General features: G+C 49.6%; 1 protein-coding gene across 1 annotated transcript in view; it reads left to right on the top strand.

Moving 5' to 3' along the window:
- Nucleotides 1-21,559, top strand: part of NRG2 (neuregulin 2) — a gene marked incomplete at its 5' end in the record, with an annotated part of 161,131 nt that overhangs the window by 111,728 nt on the left and 27,844 nt on the right. The window contains 3 exons of the mRNA XM_084268740.1: nucleotides 660-778; nucleotides 4,611-4,676; nucleotides 16,186-16,306. Of these exons, the coding sequence (XP_084124866.1) occupies nucleotides 660-778; nucleotides 4,611-4,676; nucleotides 16,186-16,306 (306 nt within the window). The remainder of the gene's footprint in view (nucleotides 1-659; nucleotides 779-4,610; nucleotides 4,677-16,185; nucleotides 16,307-21,559) is intronic.

Here is a 21,559-nt window from a genome sequence, read left to right on the forward strand (position 1 = left end):
TAAGCACTTCTGGCTGATAAAATGATTGTGCACAGTCAGCCCTGCATGTTTGCAGTGCATTGGAGGTGTGCATTTTGGGGGAGACTAAGTGTTTACCCTGCTTGCTGGCCCGGGTGAGGTTCCAAGCTAGGTGTCTAGGTCACACCACAGGGTTTTGGTCTGCAGGCTGGAAGGGGCTGAGTTCCCCTCACCCTGTGCATGTTTGTGTTTGGGTGCATGGCACTGCTGAACACAGCCAGTGAGGCCCTGGGCCACTCAGCCACTTGCTGAGGAAGAGGCCAAATGTGTGTGTCACCTCCAGATCTCCTCACAGGCAGATCCCCCTGGCTGTCAGCAGAGCAGCTTTTCTCCAGTGCTGGAGTCTGTGTGCTGGGATGCTGGGACCCTCCATCTCCACCCCTTGCAAGACTGTGTCTGAGAGCAGGTGTCGTACCAAACCATGGCACCACACTAAGAGAGGCAGGTCCAGAGGGAATTGCTTCTTTAGGAAACCATAGTGGACATGAAGGGTCTCATCCAAATCCTGACCATGAGCTCAGGCAGCCCATCCTCTCAGGAAAGAGTGAGGAAATGGGCAGCCTACCAGGACCAGGAATTTTTGTCGGTTGATGAGGATGGTTAGCAGTCGAGTAAGAAATGTCTGCTGTACTTTTCAACAGAAAGATTTCCAGACTGCAGTTCAACAAGGTGAAGCTGGAAGATGCTGGGGAGTACAGCTGCGAAGCCGAGAACGTTTTAGGGAAAGACACCGCAAAAGGCAGCCTGAATGTGAAAAGTGGTAAGTGAAGAAGCCAGCAAATGTCTCGAGCTGTCTGCCATTCAAGCAGCAAGCAGGAGGTTCTACACATGACCTGTCTTGCATTTTGTTTCATGCTTTCAGGGTTTCGAGTAAAACAATCTTCAGAGATAAGAAAAATGCAGCTTAGCATAAATGTTTATCTTTGTTATCTGTCACTGGCAATGTGGTTAATTTAAATTTTAAATAAACTTGCAGTCTATGTATTTTTTTTTAAAAGGTTTAAGGAGGGAAGAAATCTGGTGGGCTTGATGTTTTATTTTTTAAAAGAATTTCTGAGAAGAAAAACTCACCAGAAGAAAAGTAATTAAACTGTAGCTGAGTGAAGTTGCTTCTGGTTTTCATCCTAGAGTGTGTGCTCCATCTCTTAGAGCTCAGTGGATGGAGTCTGAGGTTAGGTGATTTTATTATTATCTTGCTCGTGATAATTATATTGCTTAAGATGATGGTCTGGATGCACCCTCCAGCTCAGAAAGTCCCTACAGTGGATGCCAGAAGCCAAGAGAGTGCAGCAAGGGGAGGGGTGGCTCTGTACAAGCTGTTTCCCAGGTTCTTCCTCCTGCCATTCACAGTAGATCACCACAGGAGCCTGGGCTCTGCAGCCCTTTGGTGTGACCCACTGTTGTTGCTCTGCTCTGATCAGCACGAGTCAAACATGAAGGGAGGTGACTTTCTCCTGATGCTCTCTGGCATTATTTCCTCTATTCACCTCTGCCTCAGCAGGGTGTGCAGCCCTGCATTGTTCACCCCATGAAGCTGCAGTGGTACGTAGCCCCCTCCCTGCAGTGGAAGCCCCGTGCTGGCAGAGCCAGGAGAAAGACCTTCCGACCTTCATGCTCACGCCTACGAAGTCAGCCGTGCTCCTCTGCTGTGCTCCTTCCTGGCCATGGCAGCAGAGGCCTCTGGAGTATGCCAGCTGAGGCAGTGCCCCCCCTTTTCTCCCAGCTCACGCTCTGGCTGCCCCATCTCGATGGAAACTGCTCCCATTTGCCTGGGAGCTGCGTGCCACCCCCTCCTCCCCACACGCAGCGTGCGCGGGCACCGGAGCCCATCTGCCTCCTGCACTTAGCCAGCCCCATCCCGAGCAATCCCCTCTCACAAGAGGAAGAGTGTGACTGCCCAGCCCTGCTGTGGGGCTGCAATGCCACACGCTGCCCATGGCTCCAGGGAAATGAGCAGCGTGGAACTGCCCCTTCTCACAGGCTTGTCGTGGTTCGGCCCTTCCTCTGCGAGGAGGTGTGCTGCCTGGCAAGGGTGGGTGCTTGCTGGGGTCACAGGGGTATGAGGATGCACCAGAGTTACCCAGAAATGTGCTTAGACCTGAAAAGCAGCCAGAGAGACCCAAAGATCTGGCCTGTACCTCTTGGCTGTGGGCACTGTGGGCTGCAAGGTATGCAGACCCCGGAGATAACCTGCTGTCTGTGCCCTGCTGTAGCAGTGCCCCACCAGCCCGTGTCCTCAGCTGCCTTGCAAACCTGCCCTCAGCCCCTCTGCTGCTCACACCTTGCTGCTGCTGTTGGCAGGTCAACCTGTCAGGACAGCAGCTGGATACTAGTTGTAGTCCCTTGCAAAGGTAAACAAGATGACAGTGATTGTGGTAGGCCTTTGCAGCTCTGTCACCCCTGTGCATTCTTGTTTCACCTCCTTGCAGCTACACAGAGTTTCATCTGTGCCCAGGCACTCACTGTCTGGGGGTCCCCTTCTTCAATCACTGCTGGGCATGCTTGGGACCTTGACAGCTTTCATCACTTCTTCAAGCTCCCTTCCTCTGTGATATCTTTCAGCAGAAAAATCCCCAGGGCACCTGCTCGTCTCTGAATCCACATGTGTGCTGACTTCTGTCCCTGCCTGCATTCTTCTCCAGGCTCCTTAGCGCTGACCACGTTGCGGATAAGCCTCATCACTGCTCTGTGAAGTTCTGGCAGTCTGTAACAGTCAATCAGAGCAGACATGTGAGCCAACTTCCCCTTGGAGCCTTCTTGTTTTCCCCAGGAGCTCACTCCAGCTATTGCTCTCTCTGTATGTTCTGCTGCATTATATTCTGCCACTTTACTGCTGCCCTATCCCTGGGAGCCTGGTGCATCTGCCTATTCCAGACAGGCTGGCTGGGAGTGATGCTCTGGGCCGTCTCCTGGAAACACACTTTCTGACCTGACACGGCTTGGGAGTATTGCTGGAGGTCCTGTAACGTTGCTGTGATACAGGCAGTGGAAGCCAGGGCTGCAAAAGGCCCTGAGCTGTCTTGTGACACAGAGACACGAGGTCTGGGGGCATCTCTGGGTGCCCATGTAGAGACATGGCATTGTGAGAGGTGGCCTGAACCGCTGAGGCTTGAGATCAGCTGTCATGAAGCAGCAGGTGCCCTCAGCCCAACATGCCATTTGCCTCCAGAGGTGCAGGGGCTGGAGACAGAGGGTCCTGAGCCCTCTTAAGCCCTGTCTGGCAGAGAAAGAGCTCATACATGAGACCCTCGGGCCCATGGACATGAAGGTCTGGGATTCATCTGCTGGTAAAAACCAGCTGATGAGGCAGTGCTGCCACTGCAAAGTACTTACTGCTCTGGTCCACCACCACTGTTTGGGTGATAGCAGTTTTGAAAGAGCACCTGTTTGGCCAGGCAGATCTGTTGCAGACCACCACAACTACCACACTGGAAAGAGATTTTTTTTCTTTAGAATGAGAGTGGCTGGGGTGCAGTGTCCCCTTCTCACCTAGAAAACATCCCCCAGTCAAACCCATCCCCTCTTCTCTCCTCTGCGATCCTGGGGTTTCCACAAGGTGCACAGCTCAGAAACAAATGCTTTTGCTTTGAAAAGCTTTGGGAGGGTGTTAGTTCCTGAGGAGATGCTGGGCTTTGGTGCTGGTTTCAGATTTCTGTTACTTTGAGGTATATTATATGAATGTCCCATTTCCCAGCTCTCGTTAGTGAGCAATCTAATGCTGGTATCACGTGGGCATGAGGGCACAGCTGAGATGTGACTGTTTCTTTTCTTTTATAGACGCCTCCTTAACTGGCGCACCCCATCCCACCCCCTCACCCCCCCACTTTGCTATAAACACTGTGGGGAAAATCAATCTATTATAAAAAACTCTTTCTCCTTCTACCCTTTGGTGGTCTTTACCCATTTCTGACCACAACATAGGTCCCTGGCACGTTCTCCTTCGTGCATCCAGAGGGTGCGAGGGGCTCTGATTCTGAAGGAAGGAGCTGTTGCTGTCAGTGGGTTGAGTGGAGCTGGTGACACCAGCCTGTCCCAGTATCCTTGTTTCTAAAGAGGAGGTGTGCTTGGCCCCTGTATTGCCTTGGGCCACAGCCCATGGCTGTTTGCTGTTCCTCCATCTCTTGCAGGAGCGTTACGCTGTGCCGCAGCACGGCACGTGTCGGTGGGACGGAGGATCCTCAGGTGTTGGCAGCTTTTCTTAAGCTCCACATTCTTCTCACTGCCACGGCCTGTGACCCCTTCTTCACATTCTCACAGCCCTCAGGGCTAAGAAAACCTCCCACTGTCCCACTCATCACCTGCTGAGTGAATCCTGAGCCATTCCTGCCTTGTTTCATGACTGACCCAAATGTCACGAGGCCCTTGGCGGTGAGGGGACTGATGTGCCCCCTGACATCCCTTGCAGGGCACTTGATGACCTGCTGTGTTACCCATCCTGGAGTACTCTAAGTAGTGCTAACCCATCAGTAGCCCCCCAGCCTGCTCCACCCAGCACCGCCTGCTCTTCTCTTCCTCCCTGCAGTAGTTAAGCCGGCTCTTCTCTGCTCAGAACAGATATTTTGTTCACCACTTTCTTACCTTAATTTCCCTAGGAACAACGAAAGCACCACAAGTCTTACCAGCCTCAGAAACTAAAATAGTTGTTATGGAAGAAGAGTGTAAGTACCTCTCCCCCCCGCTCCCCTCATACAGATTCTCTCCCCTTATTTGTTTTGCATAAATGCTTTACTGCCTCCTGGAATCTCCTTTAATCACTACTGCTCTTTGATTTCTCCCAAAGCCACTGATCTTTCAAAAAACATGATGTATATTGCTAGTGTCTGTCTTAGAGAGGGAGAAGTTGGGTAACTGCTGTAACAGTAACTTGAAGAATGTGCTACTTTTTAATTGCAGCTGGATTTTAAGCATTCCTGGCTCTTCCAATGCCTCACTTCATTGATACTTGTAAGATGTGCTTGTTACAGCCTTTGAATTGGGGAAGTGGTGTTGTTCTGGGGTTGGGTCTTTGGGGTTGGGTTTGAGTTTTTTTGAGGGTAGGTGAGAAAACCAAAGGAGGCTATAGGAAATACAAGAAATAAAAAGATGTGGATCTTCTCAGCATAAGTCAGAAGAAAATTGCAGAAAATACCTCTTTGCCCTGCTGCCACATTTTTCTTGAGTCTCCAGAGAGCAAGAATAGATTTCCCCAAAAGGTTAATTTGATTTAATTTGTGCTTTTTAGTGTCCCCTCCTATTCAGTCATCACAAATCCAAGAGAAACTGGGCACGCTAAATTAAAAACCAAAGTGTGTGTACGAGTGTAGGTGTAGAAACCAGGTGCTCAGGTCTTTCTGGCGCTGGGCACTGTTTCTGTGTCAGAGACACCACATCACCCAGCCCGTGGGGATCCCGTGGGGCAGACAGGCACTGGAGAGCAGGGGTCCAGGCAGCTGTTCTGAGACCTGTGCTGTGTTTCCATCCAAGCTGCTCACACCCAGAGCTGACAGCACAGCCTCTCTGCTCACAATCCCACTTTGCAGGTTTTCCTCCTTGGAAAGCTCAGTCTCTTACGGGTTTAAAGGAAATCCAATTGCAGCCACAGCAGGGGCTGCCCAGGTATCATTTAAAAGCTTTTCTGATTAGAAGACTGCACTTAAAATTCACTCTGTGTTATGCTTAACCTTCCACTGCATGGGGGACATCATGCTGAGATGCAGCTCCTTTCATGCCATGGCCTTGCCTCCCTTCCTTGGGATTTTCCCTTTGTGTTCATCAGCACAGGTCCGTGCTACATATCTGCATCACATGAGATATATGATATTTTCACTAAAAGCCAAATTTCAGCTATGGAAAGGAGGCTGGAAAAATGCCATGTGGCTTGCACAGAAGTTTCTCTTTTTGAAAAAAACATCTTTCCTCTGTGGAACATCATCCTTGCCTCTCTGGGTTTTTCTTAATGATGTGGAGAGAAGGTAAAGTCTCCAGAGTTAATGTTGTCATTGTCTTTTTTCCTTTACATTCCTTTTTTATGATGTTTCTGATTTGTTTTCAAAGGCATACGTAGTACCCCTGATTTTTTTATGGTTATTGATGATCTATTGTGGAATTGCACATGTGTATAGCATATGGGGAGGTAATGAATGTGGTGTGAGGTGTGCTTATATGGAAAGCTCACAAGGAACTCCTTCTTGTGAGATTCTTGCATTTCTTTTAAGTGTTCATATTCAAAAACATGTCTGGCACCTGTTGGTTGTTCCACCTCTCATGATCCACTGGGTTTTAAATACCACATTGGGAAACCACCATGGAAAGTTGGTGGTAGCTACAGTTCCCTGGGGAGGAGAGACTTCCTCACACAGGCAGCTTGGTCACAGCTCTTGGTGGCTTCTGTTTGGCATATGGTGCCAAGACACAGGCATCTTACTGGGCAAGGTGGGCAATGGTGTTGGACCCTGCTCCTCAGGAAGCTCATTGTGTTATCTCCATGGCCCAGACAGTCCCTATGGGCAAGGGGGTGGAACCCATCATGCTGTGTAGCTCCATGTGCCTCAACCCATGGTTGTTCCTGGCATATATATTTGTAACTGGTGTTTCCTCTGGAGTTCCCAATGCCTTCCTGGATGCTCAGGTCTTTTCTACTCCTGCCTTGGGAAAATGGGTGGAGTATTACATCTTTCTCCCTTGGAGCACTGTTAAAGCCTTTCTTACCATCTCTAAGTGTAGCTGCTAGCAAATCCTGCCACATCCCAGTCACCCCTGCCTTCGTGCTCCTCTGCTCCAGTAGCCACAGACCTCTGGGCATGGCTGCATCCTTGAAAAAAGGCAGGTTTGCACACCAGACAGCACTCAAAATGCAGCCCAGCCCTCCAAGGTGTTCCCTCTGTTCCTGGGTAACTTTTTCTGGAAGTGTATATTTTTGTCCCCCTGCTTTCCATCTGAGCACCTTCCCATGCCCAGCTGGCACCCGACACAAGGCTACAGATTGCAGGAAGGCAGATTGGTACCACAGGTCCTTGGAAGCATCTGTATTGTTACAGTGATGTGCATGGCATCTCTGTCACACCTGCTGTTCCTTTTGACTGCATGCTGGCTGGAGCAGGACCTCTGGTTCCCTCTGACAGGGGCACTGTTTGGTATAGGCCTCACAGATCTCATGACACTATGGAGAAACCCAAGGATCTAATGATGTTTCTGGTGTAGAGACTGCCCTGATACCAGTCTGGATCTGGAACCAAAGGCAGCACGATCTGGAGATCTGAGATCTGATGGTGCTGCATTTTGAGAGCTGTCTGGATTCGAATCTGCCTTGCAACCTTGTCCAGCCCATGTGGATGACACCCTATACTTGGGGTGAGGCCTGGGACCACTGGGACAGAGAGTTGGAGTTCCTGATGCCCTCACAACATGGTGAATGCCTGGCACTGGGTACCACTCAGCTTCGTTTAGTGGCGTGGACACCTTCAGCTGAGCTGGAGCCATTTGGCATATGTTGCTAGCCTGGTCATAGGGGTGTAGTGTCAGTTCTAACACCATCTTTGGACCACGTGGTCAAGCCAGACTCTGAGGGACAGGTTCAGAAAAGAAATCTGGTGTCTGGAAAAGTATTTTGATGCTGCTGCATTATTTTGACGTGGTAGCACTGCCTGACATCTTCCTCTGAGTGTATGCTTCTGTTTTAGCATTGTCAGACAAGAGCAGCCCTGGAGATGCTTTCTTCAGAAAGCAGTGGGGCTCAGAAGGGAAGACATGCCTGTTACTTGTATCAAGGAGTCTTCCTGTTGAGCTCAGGAAGCACAGGATAGTTGCAGTAGCTTCATCCACAGTGAAAAAGTGTTAAATCAAACATGTTGTCTTCCGTTTGTCACAGATTGTGCAGTTGGGTGGTCACGGTGTCTCAGCTCACAGGCAGGGACTTGCAGGGATGGGGTAACTTGATCGTGTGCCCTGATGCAGAGAAAAAAGGTCCTTTATGTTCATTTCAACATCCAGAGTACTTGGAATGGTAAGGTGATCCTGTCACTGTGCAGCATGAAGCAGCTGACAAGGTGAGGGAGTCTGTGGCCAGAGCCAGACTCTGCCAGGCAGAGCTTGGCAGACAGAACAGGAACCAGCATCAAAGTTCAGAAGCATTTCAATGGAGGCAAACGTGTAAGAAGTCTCAGAGCAACCCATATGGTGTTCTGAGATGGGAGGTTTATGCTGGACAAAGATACCAAACCCTTATCAAAGCTGATTTCTTGAAGAACCTTGTAAAAGGCTTCAGCTGCTGGGCACCACAAGCTCTCCTTGATTCTCCTTTAGAGATCCCTGTGAGAGGGTAGGGTGGAACATCTCTTCTTTCTTACATAAAGTCGAACTCTCCACACACCAGTTTGGGTCCCTGGATTCCATCACAGTCATCTCAGTGATGTCACTGGGCTGGTTACAGACTCACTGGTTTAGACTTGTTCAGGCTCTCCCATTTAATACCTCCCCCAGTGCATGGCTGGGAGATGGGAATGTTTTCCTTACTTCCTCTCCCCAAGGTGAGATAGGCATGATTACAACAGCTCAGTGATCTCTTTACTCTGATGTGGTTTGTAGGTCCCATCCGGTCCCATCTCACTGAAGCTAAGCTGCAGCACATACCCCAGTAAGATTTAGCATGGAATTAAGGTTCAGCCAGTTCCCCAAAACCTTGTTTCAAGTCCAGTCTGTCTGTCATGGTGACCATGGCAGACCTGTGCCTGAGTTGGCTGATCTCCAGTCAGTCCAGCCTGGAGGCACTGTGTGATGCTGCGAGTGTGCGCGTCGTGCTGCTGCTTTGGGATGAGGGTGCCCAGCCTGCCCAGAGCACGGGCAGAGTGAAAACAAGGCTGTCACCCAAGGGCTGTGCAGGCAGAGCAGTGTTCAGTATTAGACTAAAAGTAAGCCTTGGGCTGGCCTTTGCAGGGGTAATGTGAAGCCTGCAGCTGGAGGAGTGGGTGATAACTGAGTGGAGCCTGCATGCAGGCAGGCATGGCACCGTGAGGGGCACGTGTGTGGGTCTGCAGAGAGAACAGTGTCAGCTGGCACGACCTCCTGGTCACAGCTTGTTTTGCCTGCTGTGTGTTTTTTAAGTCCCCATCACACCTACCACTCTAGATGCCATGTCAGGATAGGGCATTGCCAAAGATGTGCCATATGTTGGGAGGTGTAGGGTGGGAGCTGATGTCCTCTGGGAGAACCGAGGCTGTGAGCTGTGTACCAGATATGCTCTGTCTGCCTCCATTGTGTGATCCTGGCATGTTGCTTCACTTGTTGGGCTTCAGCTGTCCCGCCTGCAAAGCACTCCTGCTGGCACTGGCCCTGAAAAAGCTTTTTAGCTTGTTGAACAAATCCCCCCATTGATGTATCATGTTGCTGCTCTTACAATTGATGGTGGGGATTTGGGAGAATAAAATGCTGCAGTGCTAACACATGCATTCTGGGACCTCTGGGGTAGAGAGAAACATAGGAAGGGCTCCCTCCTAAGACAGGAGACATCTGAAGGAGCAACTAGAAGCTTTGTAGTAACGCAGGACTTTGCCCCTGCAATAGCTACCTGTCCTGTGGAAACAGGCAGTCCCTGGGCACTCAGAAACCTTTAACCTTGCTCCTTGGTGAAATGTGTAAAGTGTGGGTGTGAGATGTGGGCAGTGCCCCCTGTGTTGTCTGATGCTCCAAGATGACTGTCCTGCAGTCTGGCATTTGCAGTTTGGGATGAACTTCTGGTCTTCAGCTATTCATCCTCATGATCCCCTCAGGAGCTAGGAACACATTTCCAGTATTTCAGTGAAGTGCAGGGGTAATTATTGGGTCATTTCCAAATGGATAAACATGCAGGAGCAGAATTTTTATGAGCTCCAGAGGGCCCAGTGCCGTTGCCAGGTGAGCCCCACTCTGCAGAGGCCATCTGACTTGATGTGCAGACAGCAGCAGGGAGCACCCAGCCTCTGATCAGGTTCATGAAGAGCAGAGAGTGTCGTTCCGGGCGTACAGAGACCTGCAACATGCAGAATGGTTAGGATCAACAGTCCCTCAGTGTATTAATCAGTGTAAATCATGGATTTAGTGTGCTTTGTGCCAGGATTCCAGCACTACGACTGAGGAAAAGCTTGGCCAGACACCTTCTCATCTAAGTTCTTCTGACAAGCAGTTGGATGAACTCGGTTGAGAGGAACCTCAGCAATTCTGTGTTTTATCAGTAAGTACATGAGGCATATACAGACCAGGCAATTTGTATACACTCTCCAACCAGCTGAGTTCATCTGTCTAGCTGAATGTCTAAATATTGAGAGAGTGAAGTGTCTGTACTCTATGAACCCACCATTCAACATTATTTATATAAAAAAGGAGCCCCGAAACTCTTGCTGTCTCCCTGCTCTCCTCGACAGTAGCTGTAGTTTGTGAAAAATTAACTATAATTTATAGTCCAAGCTGCGTTAATTAACTCTTTGCAAGGGGAGTATTTCACCAGCTGCCTGAGAGCAAGCTGGTGAGCTGTCTTGGAAAGGTTAAGTGACATGTGGGGGGGGAATTGGGCATGAACCCATGCACTAATGCACTAATGGCCCTTCTGTGTAGACAGGCTGTGTGAAGGGAAGTCCTCATGGCACCCTCAGTGCCCACAGCTGACCACTCTGTTGCCCAGCCACTGATGTTAGTCCTGAACAACCTGAGGGAGCAGTGACAAGCAGATGCTCTGTATGCTAAAGGAGGGAAGGGTTAGTGGAGATATTAGGGGGAAGTTCTTTGCAGAGAGAGTGGTGAGGGGCTGGGACAGGCTGCCCAGAGAGGGGGTGGGTGCCCCATCCCTGGGGGTGCTCAAGGCCAGGTTGGATGGGGCCCTGGGCAACCTTGTGTAGCTCCAGGCCTGGAGGTTGGTGTCCCTGCCTGTGGCAGGGGGTTGGAGCTCTGTTGGGGTCCCTTCCAACCCAGACTAGTCTGTGATTCTATGATTCTATGACTACAGTGCTTCGGATCCCCCATGCTTGTGCTGTGTTGTCCTCACTGACCAGGACAGCAGTGATAACACGTGGCTTTGGACGGTTTGCAGTCACATCCATCACAAGGCAGCCCTCTTCTCCCTGTCCTCACCTTATTCCCTTCTGCTTTGTTCTCAGCCCTGGCACTGAGACCAGCTGGAGATCTGGCTTGCTGGTGGGCAAGCAGGTCTAGGCTTCCACCCACCTCTCAGGAGCTTTGTGTGTTTGCAGGGCTCCCTGTCTCAGGGGCACCATGCTCATTCCTGCTGGTCTAATGTCACGTTTCTTGCCCCATCCATGCTCCCTGTTTCTTGCCCTTAATTCATTGAAGTACTTTGGAAGGCAGTTGGTACATGAGGGATGTTCCTGCACCAAGCCCCTCATCAACCGACATTGAGTTCATGTCAAACCCTTTCCACCCAGATTGGAGCTAGCACCCAAAACTGCTCCCTTGCTTATTCAGATCTCCATTTATCTCAGTAATTTTACAACTTTCCAAGTCATTTGGGATAGATGGAGTTGTGTTGGAGGCTGAATGAAAGACTTATTCTGCCACACCATCCAATAGGGAGTAAAATCTGCCTGGTACCATGTGGCATCTAAGGTAAAATAGCTGTGGGGAAGCATTTGTGGATCATCAGGCAGACCTGAGTGGTGTTCAGGGTGCAGGTGAATGAACATGCACAAGTGGAAATGAATGTGAGGCTCACTTTACCCACATCCATCATTGAACTGCTGACGACTCAGGACAAGGTCGATGTCTGTAAAGGTATTTCCAGTGGCCCAGGCTGATGGAGGAATACAGCCAAACATGAAGTAGCTGAACTTGTGAACTGGGAATTACCCTGCTAGTGTGGTGGAAACCCTCTGAAATTCCCCTTGGCCTCGTGCTTCTCGTTGATTGTCTGTGATCTGCAGCCACATGGTGTCAGAGGGGGCCAAACTTGAGCATTTTCTAAGGGAGACATGTTGCATCCCTCTGTCTGAACTGGCAGATCCCCCCATCCTTGCTCCCTAACTAGTTGCAGCTACTGCCCTCATGAACTGCTGCAGCATCCCAGAGCAGTCAGGCACCTTGGGAAGCTCCAGGCTCTGTGTTACCATGCCAGAGTGAGATTTCAGGGTTTGAATAGGTAAATGTCTCTATCTGGTGCACCAAAACTCAAATGAGCGTTAGGAATTACCGTGAATGGAACAGAGAACAAAGCAGGGTGGGGTGTGTGCAGGATGGTCTCACCAGCTCCAAAGGGAAAACCAGAACCAACCATGATGGCACAAAGGACAGCAGCCAGGTCAGCCTCTAGGTAAGGAGCTCCTGAGGAGATTATTGCCTTCCAGCTAGGGCAGGAGGTGCTGGCTGTGCGGGGAAGTGAATGGGGATGGTTGCGATTTTGTCCAATACCAGAGCCAGGAGGAGGGTAAAAGAAGGAGATGTGTCTGCACACTGTTTATATAATGCTGGAGCTCTTGTCACCAAGATTATGGGTCCTTCAAGGTTATATCTGTTGGAACAGCAGCTGGACACATTCATGGAAGAGAAATCCACCAAAGGCTGCTGAATGTAAAGCTGCTGTAGCTGGCTTAGGTTGTCTCTGAGCTGCTCATCCCTAGATGGCCAGAGGAAAATTATCATCACGTGCTTGTGTTGCTCCTCTTCTGTACACATTGCCTCCTGGACACTGCCAGAGACAAGACAGGGGTTTGGTTTGACCAGTACTGCTCAGCTTATGTTCTTATAACGTGTTCTCAACAGGAAGCTGGGCTGACTGCCTCCTTCTGCACCCTGTGCTGCATCTCTGCTGCTAACAAATGGACCGTGGCAATACCATTCTGTGACTCAGTTTTAAAGCACTTCATGCCTCTTTGGGAGAAAAGGGGATGTAAAAGATAATGATGTTAACAAGAAGATTCCAGGAGAACTGCTCAGCCACATATCTTTCTGGCGGGTGTATCTCCATTGACAGCTCTCTTTCAAGAAGCACACAGCAGGCATGCTCCAAGCCTCCTTCATCTCAGCCTCTTTATTTGTTGAAAAGGAAGAAAACTGTTTAGATTGGATTAGAATCTCATGTGGTCATTAGCTGGTCAGCATTGCAATCCATGCTGGGATCACAGTATCACACAGCACTGAGCCTTCCTGCCCACCTTTTCTGGTGGAAAGGGTACCTCTGTATCTGAGGGGCTTTCTACTGGGGGGTTTCCAGGTTCTTTTTATTTCTCCCTCTCTGCTCCTCCCTTGCTGTGGGAAGGATCACTCCAGAATCCTTTCCTGTAGGATTTGTGAGAGGAGACTTTGCCAGATCGATCATTCCACTCACTAGCAGCCAGTCCATCTGATGGCTGCAGGGGTGACAGCTTCCTGCAGGCTGTTCTTCGGCCACATGCTTTGCAGTTTGCACTTGTGCTTTGGGTCATGAAGTTTTAATGCCCTCTGCCCTGGTGCCATATGCTTGCAGCCTTAGCAGAGACCTGCTCATTGTGCAGTTTTAGGTACTGCTGGAGAAACCTGCAGGCACTCCAAAGCAAAGCTGGCCCTGTGAGAGACCTGGAGCAGCTTCCACGCTGCATGCTGGCCAGGCAGTGCTTGGGGACTGTCTACCTGCACCCTGGCAATTCCCACACTTCCCTGGCACTTCCCTGGCAGGCTCTTGGTTGCTCTGCAGCCACAAGATGAGCCCAACCAGCCCACAGGTTGCTGCAGAGCAAAGCAGGCAGCTCCCGCTCGCCTGCTTCCCATGCCCATGCACAGCCTGGCTCCAACTGTTCTGGGGCACAGCTGTGTGCTGACAGGCTAGGGTCTATTTCCATGATCAGTTTAAAAATGGCATTAATGCAGGTTTAAGTGGCTGAATCAAACAGTAGCTAAAGGAGAGGCCTTGCAAAGCACGGCCAGGTGCTGGTACACACAGTTGGAGCCCCTCTGTCCTTAACCCACAGCTCTCCACTGGCCTTAGTGCTACTGTCTCATGAAGGTATAAATTACACAGACTTCCTACAAAGCCATTACAAAGGCTTTGGCTTCTTGTCCCCATTAATCTGGAAGGGTGTTCTGCATTTCCCTACAGAAGTTGGGGAGTTTTCATAGTTGAGGTTTTTTTGCAAGGACTGCTTTGGTTGCTTGGTCAAGTCGTGGTCTGCTCAAAACCCCAGCATACACTCCAGTACATACATCTCACTCTGCACATTTGGCTCCCAGCTGGCTGGCGTTCCATGCCTAGGAGGGGAGCAGCTATTTGCTGTCCCAGGGCCATGTGCATTTTCAGTCTTCACTGAAGTATTTGCCATGTCTGCTTTGCAGAGTCACTCTGCCCTGTCTAGCTGTGAAAAGACAGCCCCAGAGGCGATGGTTATTCAAGGCAAAGCATAGAAATAGCTCTGCTTGGTGCACAACACTGGCTCCATCAGACAGTGGAAGTCAGACAGTGGAAGGCGTTGACTCCCCTATGGGAGCAGAAGACAATGGGTTTGGATAATACATTGGTTCAAGCAGAATGAGCTCTGCCTGGCTCTGCCTCCAGCCCTGTGCAGGTATCAGGGTGGGATACTCCTGCTGTGCACAGCCCCAAGAGGGAACTCCTTGTTCAGGGAGGTGTGTACCCCGTGCAGTTGGAGAGTCCTAGAAGCCAGAGAGACAGAACAAGCCTGTTTGGTTGCTCTGTGCCAAGCATCACCCGAGGGGGAGTGACTGAGGGTGCTGGGAGTGCCCAGATGTGCCCTGAAGGTGCTGGGCTGGAGCTACAGCCTGAGTGGAGACCTTGCTGCTGGCAGTGTGGGCTGCAGCCAGGGTCAGCTGGACACGCACCAGGGCAGCCTCTGAGCCTGGGGGGCTGCCTGAGGTGTGGGAAGCTGCCCCAGCTCCCTCCAGGGCAGGCTCTGGCTTGCTTCACTGCTTCTCCAGTGGTTCTGACAAACTCCCGCTCTGGCTCCAGCCTTCTTCCTCAACTCCTGTGTCCGTGAGGGGTTCAGTCTTCAGTGGTGGTCTGAAGTCCCTGACCTCTCCATGACGTGTGTTTGTGCATTGGAAAGCAGGGTGGAGGAGGGCATCTCCTCAGAAACCTCAAGTACAGTGTAAAAGGTGCTGGAACGTAGGTAGTAGCCACACTGGTGGAGATGTAACTGTATTAGGGTATTAGCAAGGCGGATAGTCCAGGAGGGGGGGCTATCTTCAATGAGACTGACTCTTTAGTTGGAAAATGCAGATGCTTTCAAGTGCCCAGCCCTTCTTTTGGCAATGTGAAGATGGGTCTGCAGTCCCAGCAGCTGGTCTGCTTTCATAACCTGTATCAGTTGCTGCAACAAAAGGTTTTCCTTCCCTAGAAACCTTTGTCTTGCCTGTAGGAACTCTGTTTTGGGCTGTAGGTTTGTCTGAGTCATTCAGAGACAGAAACTGCAGTGAAGTTCTGCAGAGCACCATCAGTTTTGTTTGCACCTTATGTGGCTGGAAAGCTTTTCTCCAGAAAGAAATCTGAATTTGGAAAAACATCTGTATCCCAGGAAACTTGAGTCATGCTGGCTGCCTCCACCTTAGCATGGACCAGGGCTGGTTGACTTCAACTGCTGAACTTCTGACTGGTCTCTCAAGGCATCCCCATTGGGGCGTGACAGAGACATGCACAGGAATAAAAGAAGGAGAGATGGAGCTGCTCTTGCTTGCTCTGGACCTGTTCTGGGGCTGATAACAGCACTTACCCCCTGGCTCTGAAAGCTTACTCTCCCTGCAGAGGTGTGGAGCAGTTACATGTTCCCTGCAGCATCTCTGGATCTTGGTCCAGCATCACGATGGCAATCAGACTTCAGCAGCATGTCACCATGACTCTGCAGCACATCTCCCTAACCTCCTGCCTGCCTGCTGGGGCAGAGCTGCATGCATGTGCAAGGGGAGGGCAAGGAGAGGTGAGAAAGGGGCACTTTTCCCTGCAGCTTGCCAAAAAAACGCTGTCCTGACACGCTGGTTGCTTCGAGGGAGGCGTGTCCTCAACTCCTCACTCACTTGGCCACTTTTGCTGGGACAGGAAAGGTCAAGTTACAGAACCTGGCGAGGTGAACGTGGGTGTAAAGGCAGGGGCTGAGGTTTGTAGCTCTGGGGTTTTTACTTTGGCAGATGCACTAGTTTAAAATCATCTAAGAAAACAGAATTGCCCAACAAAGGAAATAACAGTATATCCTTTCTGTGTGTGTGTGTGTGTGTTTCTTTCCCCTGCAGTAACCACAACTCTCTCCTCCTGGTCTGGGCACGCAAGAAAATGCAACGAAACAGCCAAGTCCTATTGTGTCAATGGTGGGGTGTGCTACTACATCGAGGGCATCAACCAGCTGTCTTGCAAGTGAGTGTATTCTTGTGTCATTATGGAGAGTACTGGGCTGGGGGAGACAATACCCCTGGTGCTTTGGCAGGAGGAGGGGTACTTCTGAAGTTCTCCTGGCAATTGCAGTTTGAGCTGTGCAGGTTCAGGAAGTGAGACTAGAGGGGTGGGAGTGGGGAAGGAGGGTTGGCTTTTTCTTTTTTGTGTGAGTGCCTCTGTTGGCTTTTCCTGACTCTGAGAATCCCTTTGTCTTGGCTGTTTCTTTTCCCTTTCTCCCCTTTCTCCTCTACAGCTTCAGGGAAGGTTGGGGTCCCTCTTGCTCTCCCTGAGATTGGTCAGAGCTCCACATCCCCCACTGACACATCCTCCTCTCTGAGCAGGAGGTCTTACCCAATTGCACAGCCACCTCTCTCCTCTGTAATTGCTGAGACCTGATGGGCACAGGAGTGTGTTTAGCACATAGCTGTTCACCCATCTGTGCCCCTTCATGGCAGGCTGTGGGTAGTTTTTTTCTCCCCTTCAATTATTGATAAAAACCCCAAGCAGGGAGACATCCTAATTTATCCTTAGAATGACATTTCTTGCAGAGATTAAAGTGGAGCTGCATGGTCTGAGGGGTGTGGAATGGGATGTGAGACCGTTTCACTGCTGGTTCAAACCCATCACAGCTGACAAGCCCAATAACATCTCCAGCTCACCTAACAGGGGCTGTGTGACAAGTGCAGTCTGGCTGCCAGTCAGATTTAGGTGCCCAAAGCACACCTCTACCAGCCCCTGGGCTCCTGGAGAGACATGGAATGAGCTGTATAGGACAGAAGCCAAAGGCTGTGGTCCTCCACTTCTTCCATACGTGTGAAGTAAGATCGCCCCTTGTACCTGTGCATTAAGGTCACTGTCTCTGCCAGTGGCTTCTTGATGGCACAGAAAGTTCATCCTGATGGTGTTCCTCATGGGAGACATGGAGGAAACCCCAGATGATGAATCAAAGTCACAGCCACTGGTCCAGCACCAGGCAGCCCCAGCAGTTCCAGTCTTCCCACTCTGGGAAAAGCTCAACTCTCGGAGCCTAGAGGAGTGTATGAATCAACCTCTCTCTCTCTAAGCAACTTGGTGGTGCCAAAACCACAGATCTCAGGGCTATTTCTTTTGGGAAGAGCTTGGATGCAGATCAGGACTTTTCAAACTGGGCCAATTTCTAATAGCAGCAAGTGTTACCTGAACCCCTGCCACACACAGCTAGAATGGTAAGGCTCCATTTTTTCCCAAAGAAGGATACACATCATAGTTATCAAGCATCTTCAGTGGATACACTCTTTTAACCAAAGTAATTCCAGCCTTGCAAAGAAGCAGGCTGCCCTCAAACCAGGCCACTAGGACAGCTGATGAACAGAGGGGAAGCCCAGTGATGGGTGCCATTAAGATTTTGTGTGCCATCCAGAACAGATATAATTATTTCATGTCATCCAAGAGCCTTAATTCCATGCTTGCAAATGGTAAAATTTCCTTTTCTGATGAGTCCCACAATACCAATTGCTAAAACCAGATGGGTGAGTAAATTGTTGACCAAAATGAGGTGCTTTGAAGGTCTGCACTGTCACTATTCATCTGCCATGAAAGATGGTTCTGCATTAACAGGAGCCCAGGAGACCCAAGTGTCTTCCACACAGGACAGTAATTTTTGATCTTACTGCTTGAGGTTACATCTGGATGTTCATTCTCCTTGGTGTTTTTATCATTAAGTTGTAAGAGTGGAGATGAGAAATCATGGCTTTGGAAGTGGTGTCATTTTAGAGTTTCTGGACCCCAGAAGGCAACCATTAGGTGCTGGGGAACACAGAAGCACTTCAACTGAACATGTGAACCTGGAATTTGCAACGAAATGGCTTTGTGATAACATGGATGATTCTTGGGGAAGGCTGCTGATGGACAGATGGACTTCACAGCTGCTTGTCTGTAAACTAGTGCAAAGCTGAAATGCTTCACAACGTGCTCGTTGCACCGAGATACGAGACCTGCAACTGTGGTTTGTGGAAGAGGCAACGATACAGATTTGGAGGAGAAATGAGAGGATGCAAAGATGCAGGCTTTGATTTGTATGTCTGAACTCTATAACATGGGAGACAGCTTTGGATCTGCAGCCACAGCACAGAGGATATTGATGTGGGTCCTTCTGCACACGACCACTTCAAAGACCTGATGTCAAAGACCAGTGTGAGCACCTTGAACCAGGAAAAACACAGGTGTCCATGTGCTGTTCCAACTCTGATATTCTGATCAGAGTCAGCAGAGCCTTGGGGGGTCTTCTGGCACCCGGTGCCAGCTTGCAGTCCTCCTTCACTGAGTGCTAAGGAGATTCCAGCACCCTGGTGATGTTACCAGCCTTTCGAATACCAGCTACCAGAAATGGGAGTTTGAGAATGTTCCTCCTGTTCACTACCTGCCACCATCCTGTAATTGGTGTCCTGGAGTGGATTTCATTGTTTGCAGCTGCCCACAGGCATAGAAGATCCTTCCTACAGATGTTACCCCTGGTACTCTGGAGTCAGAAAACAGCAGCTGGGTTCTCAGATGATTTCTTCTGACATGGGTCATGCTTGATTTGTTAAAGATATCACCTAAGTTCACAGCTGGTCGTTTATCATGATTTTTAACAGGCTTCCCAGAAATGTGTTCCTCCTCATCCTTTAAATTCTGGGGAACAAAGTGTTTGCCTGCAAACCCACCGCCTCCTTTTCAATACACTTCAGCTAGACTTTGGAAGAGTCCAGAATAGACTTGGAGCTGCTCCAGAAATTGTGCCTTGTTTGGATGGTGTGCTTGCATAATTTCATCCTCAATTTGAAGCAAATTCTAGATGTGCTAGTGTCAAAAGGAACCTGAATATGATATAGTATGTGCTGTTATGCTGACTCTGCAAACAGACCACCTGGATGTTAGATGGGAGAAGTGTGACATTCTCCAAATTGTCAGGGTAAACCCAGGAATCCATCGAGCCACCCCCACACAGAATTGACCCAACAGCCCTGGTAAATTGAAAAGTTCCAGGCTCTTGTTGACAGGAAGAATTTCTCGACCCTTCTCCAGACCATTTTGCTCAGAGAGGCTTCATGAGTTTGGTTTCTCACCGTGGCTGTCGGGAAGTGGCGAGTTTGAGTAGAGCCAGTTCCAGTGCCTACAGAAGGATGGATGCTCACAAGCAAGTCTCAGGGCCTGGAGGTTGGTTGCTCACAAGCAAGTCTCAAGGCCTGGAGGTGGGCTGGGACTGGTTTTGTTGAGTTCAGCTGACTGTAGCACATGTGATGCCTGGCAGCCTCTGATCTTGGGTCTACCCTCCTCTTGGTGCCCATCGGGTTGTTGGCACAACGCAGAGCAGTTTGAAGCTCTCTAGTCTTTTGTTGCTGGGTGCAGTGCCCCACAGAGCTGTGCTAGCTTAGCTTGTTTGCCACAGCAGAAATACTCTTCTTCCCAGCTGGAGTCTTCCCAGCCAAACAAAGCAAGCCAAGTCTCATTGCTACACTGTCCTCTGCCCACTTAAAGGTACTTTGTCACTCTTTATGTGGGTGATGTAATGAAAGTGTCTGGTACCCTGGGCCAGGATCTGTCTAAATTGCACAGTATCAGACGACTTAAAGAGCTTTAGAACAACACTCCCCCATGATATTGGACCAGTTGTGCTTGTAAGAGTCAGGCTGAAGGGTCTGCAGATGCTGACAAGTGAACAGACTCTCTGGGTTTGAGCCGACAGCATTGTAATATGGGAGAGAGTGAGGTCAGAAGCCTGGAGCACCTCATGCAAAAAGTGAAAATCATGGAAAGAATAAAAATCAAAACAAAGCAAAAGAGGAAAGAGAAAATTTTTAACAAGTTGCAGTATGCAAAATCTTTTGTTCACTTCTAGAAGCTCACTTGTTTAGCTCCTCCATGTCTATTTTTTCCTGGAGATTTCCACAGGAAAAAGGGAAAGATCATTCTCAAGGGTTAGCCAGATTTCCAGCTCCTCTGTGCTTTTCCAGAGCACCACTGAAAGGGGTGGACATCAGGCTGATCTCGTAGGGCTGTGGTCCTCCTTGCAGCACAGTTTGCTCCGCTCGCCTGTGGTGTCAGGAGCTGGACTGTCCCTCACCATGACTCTACTGGTTTGGTCAGCGTGAGTTGCACATGGCACAACCAGGAGTACCTCACTTTGCCACACAAGCCCTTCTGCATTGCAACATCCTTGGAAATGAGGAGCCCACAGGGTTGAGCAAGGGGTGAAACCCCCACATCCCCTTCCAAACCTCCTGAACCAGCCAGGACTCATTCACTGCGTTGTGCATGCTGTTTATCTTGGGTGATGAGATCAGGTACCTTTTCAGGTTCAAGTGGCCCATCTGTGCATCCTCTCCAATGTGTCCTTTGTAACTACAGCAGACCCTTGAGAACCATCAGGCTGTGGAGTTTGACCTTGCAACACCATGGCTTGGTGAAGACAACAGTGCAGATCCCAGTGAGCTCCCACAGCTTCGCTGCAGCTGCACTGTTGCCTTCACTGAGCCCAGAAGTGGGTGTCCCTGCTGTTTGGAGTCTACTGTAAAGCAAACATGCCTTGATTAGATGCTCTGGATAAGGCCTCTGTATTTATTCTGGTTGCTGTCTTTTCTTCCCATCAGTGGTTCTGTGGAGTCCATCCTTTTGTGGCTCTCCAGAGCACGATCATCTGGGACTGGTCAGGGGACAATGACAGAACTGTCTTCTTTTTCAACCCTTCACACAAATAAGCTCAAAATGTTTCTCCATTTGCTTATATCAGTGCATTGTGTCCTTCTGCTACAGCTTCTCCTTATCCTGTTATTTTGAAGCACCTGCTCATTCACATTCCTCTGGTAACATCGCGAGAGCTGCCAAATTTGGCATACTTTAATTAAGATCTGGGGGAGCAAAGGAAACCCTTGCAAGATTTAGATCACCTGAGGAGAAAAAGTTTTGCTTGCAGCAGGATCATCAGAATAATTATGTTGCAAATTGATAGGAGAAAATAATAGTTCACAGTAGTTATTGGTCCACCCTGATTCAGAGCAAAAGGTCAAAGTTTCTCAGTTTTCATAAGTGCTCTGCAAACAAGATAGAAATGGGTCATTCAACCCATTTTGGTTTGTTCTTTCTGAGATGCTTTGTTTGGCTGACCATCTTACTGCATTTTTTATTACCATGCAAATATTTAACTGCAATTCATCCTGAACCCACGAGCAAAACGTTGTGGATGTTTTTGAAATGGGGTAAAAATAGTCTCAAGGA

Source organism: Gallinula chloropus (genome assembly GCF_964237585.1).
Source record: "Gallinula chloropus genome assembly, chromosome: 10".
Lineage (NCBI taxonomy): Eukaryota > Metazoa > Chordata > Aves > Gruiformes > Rallidae > Gallinula > Gallinula chloropus.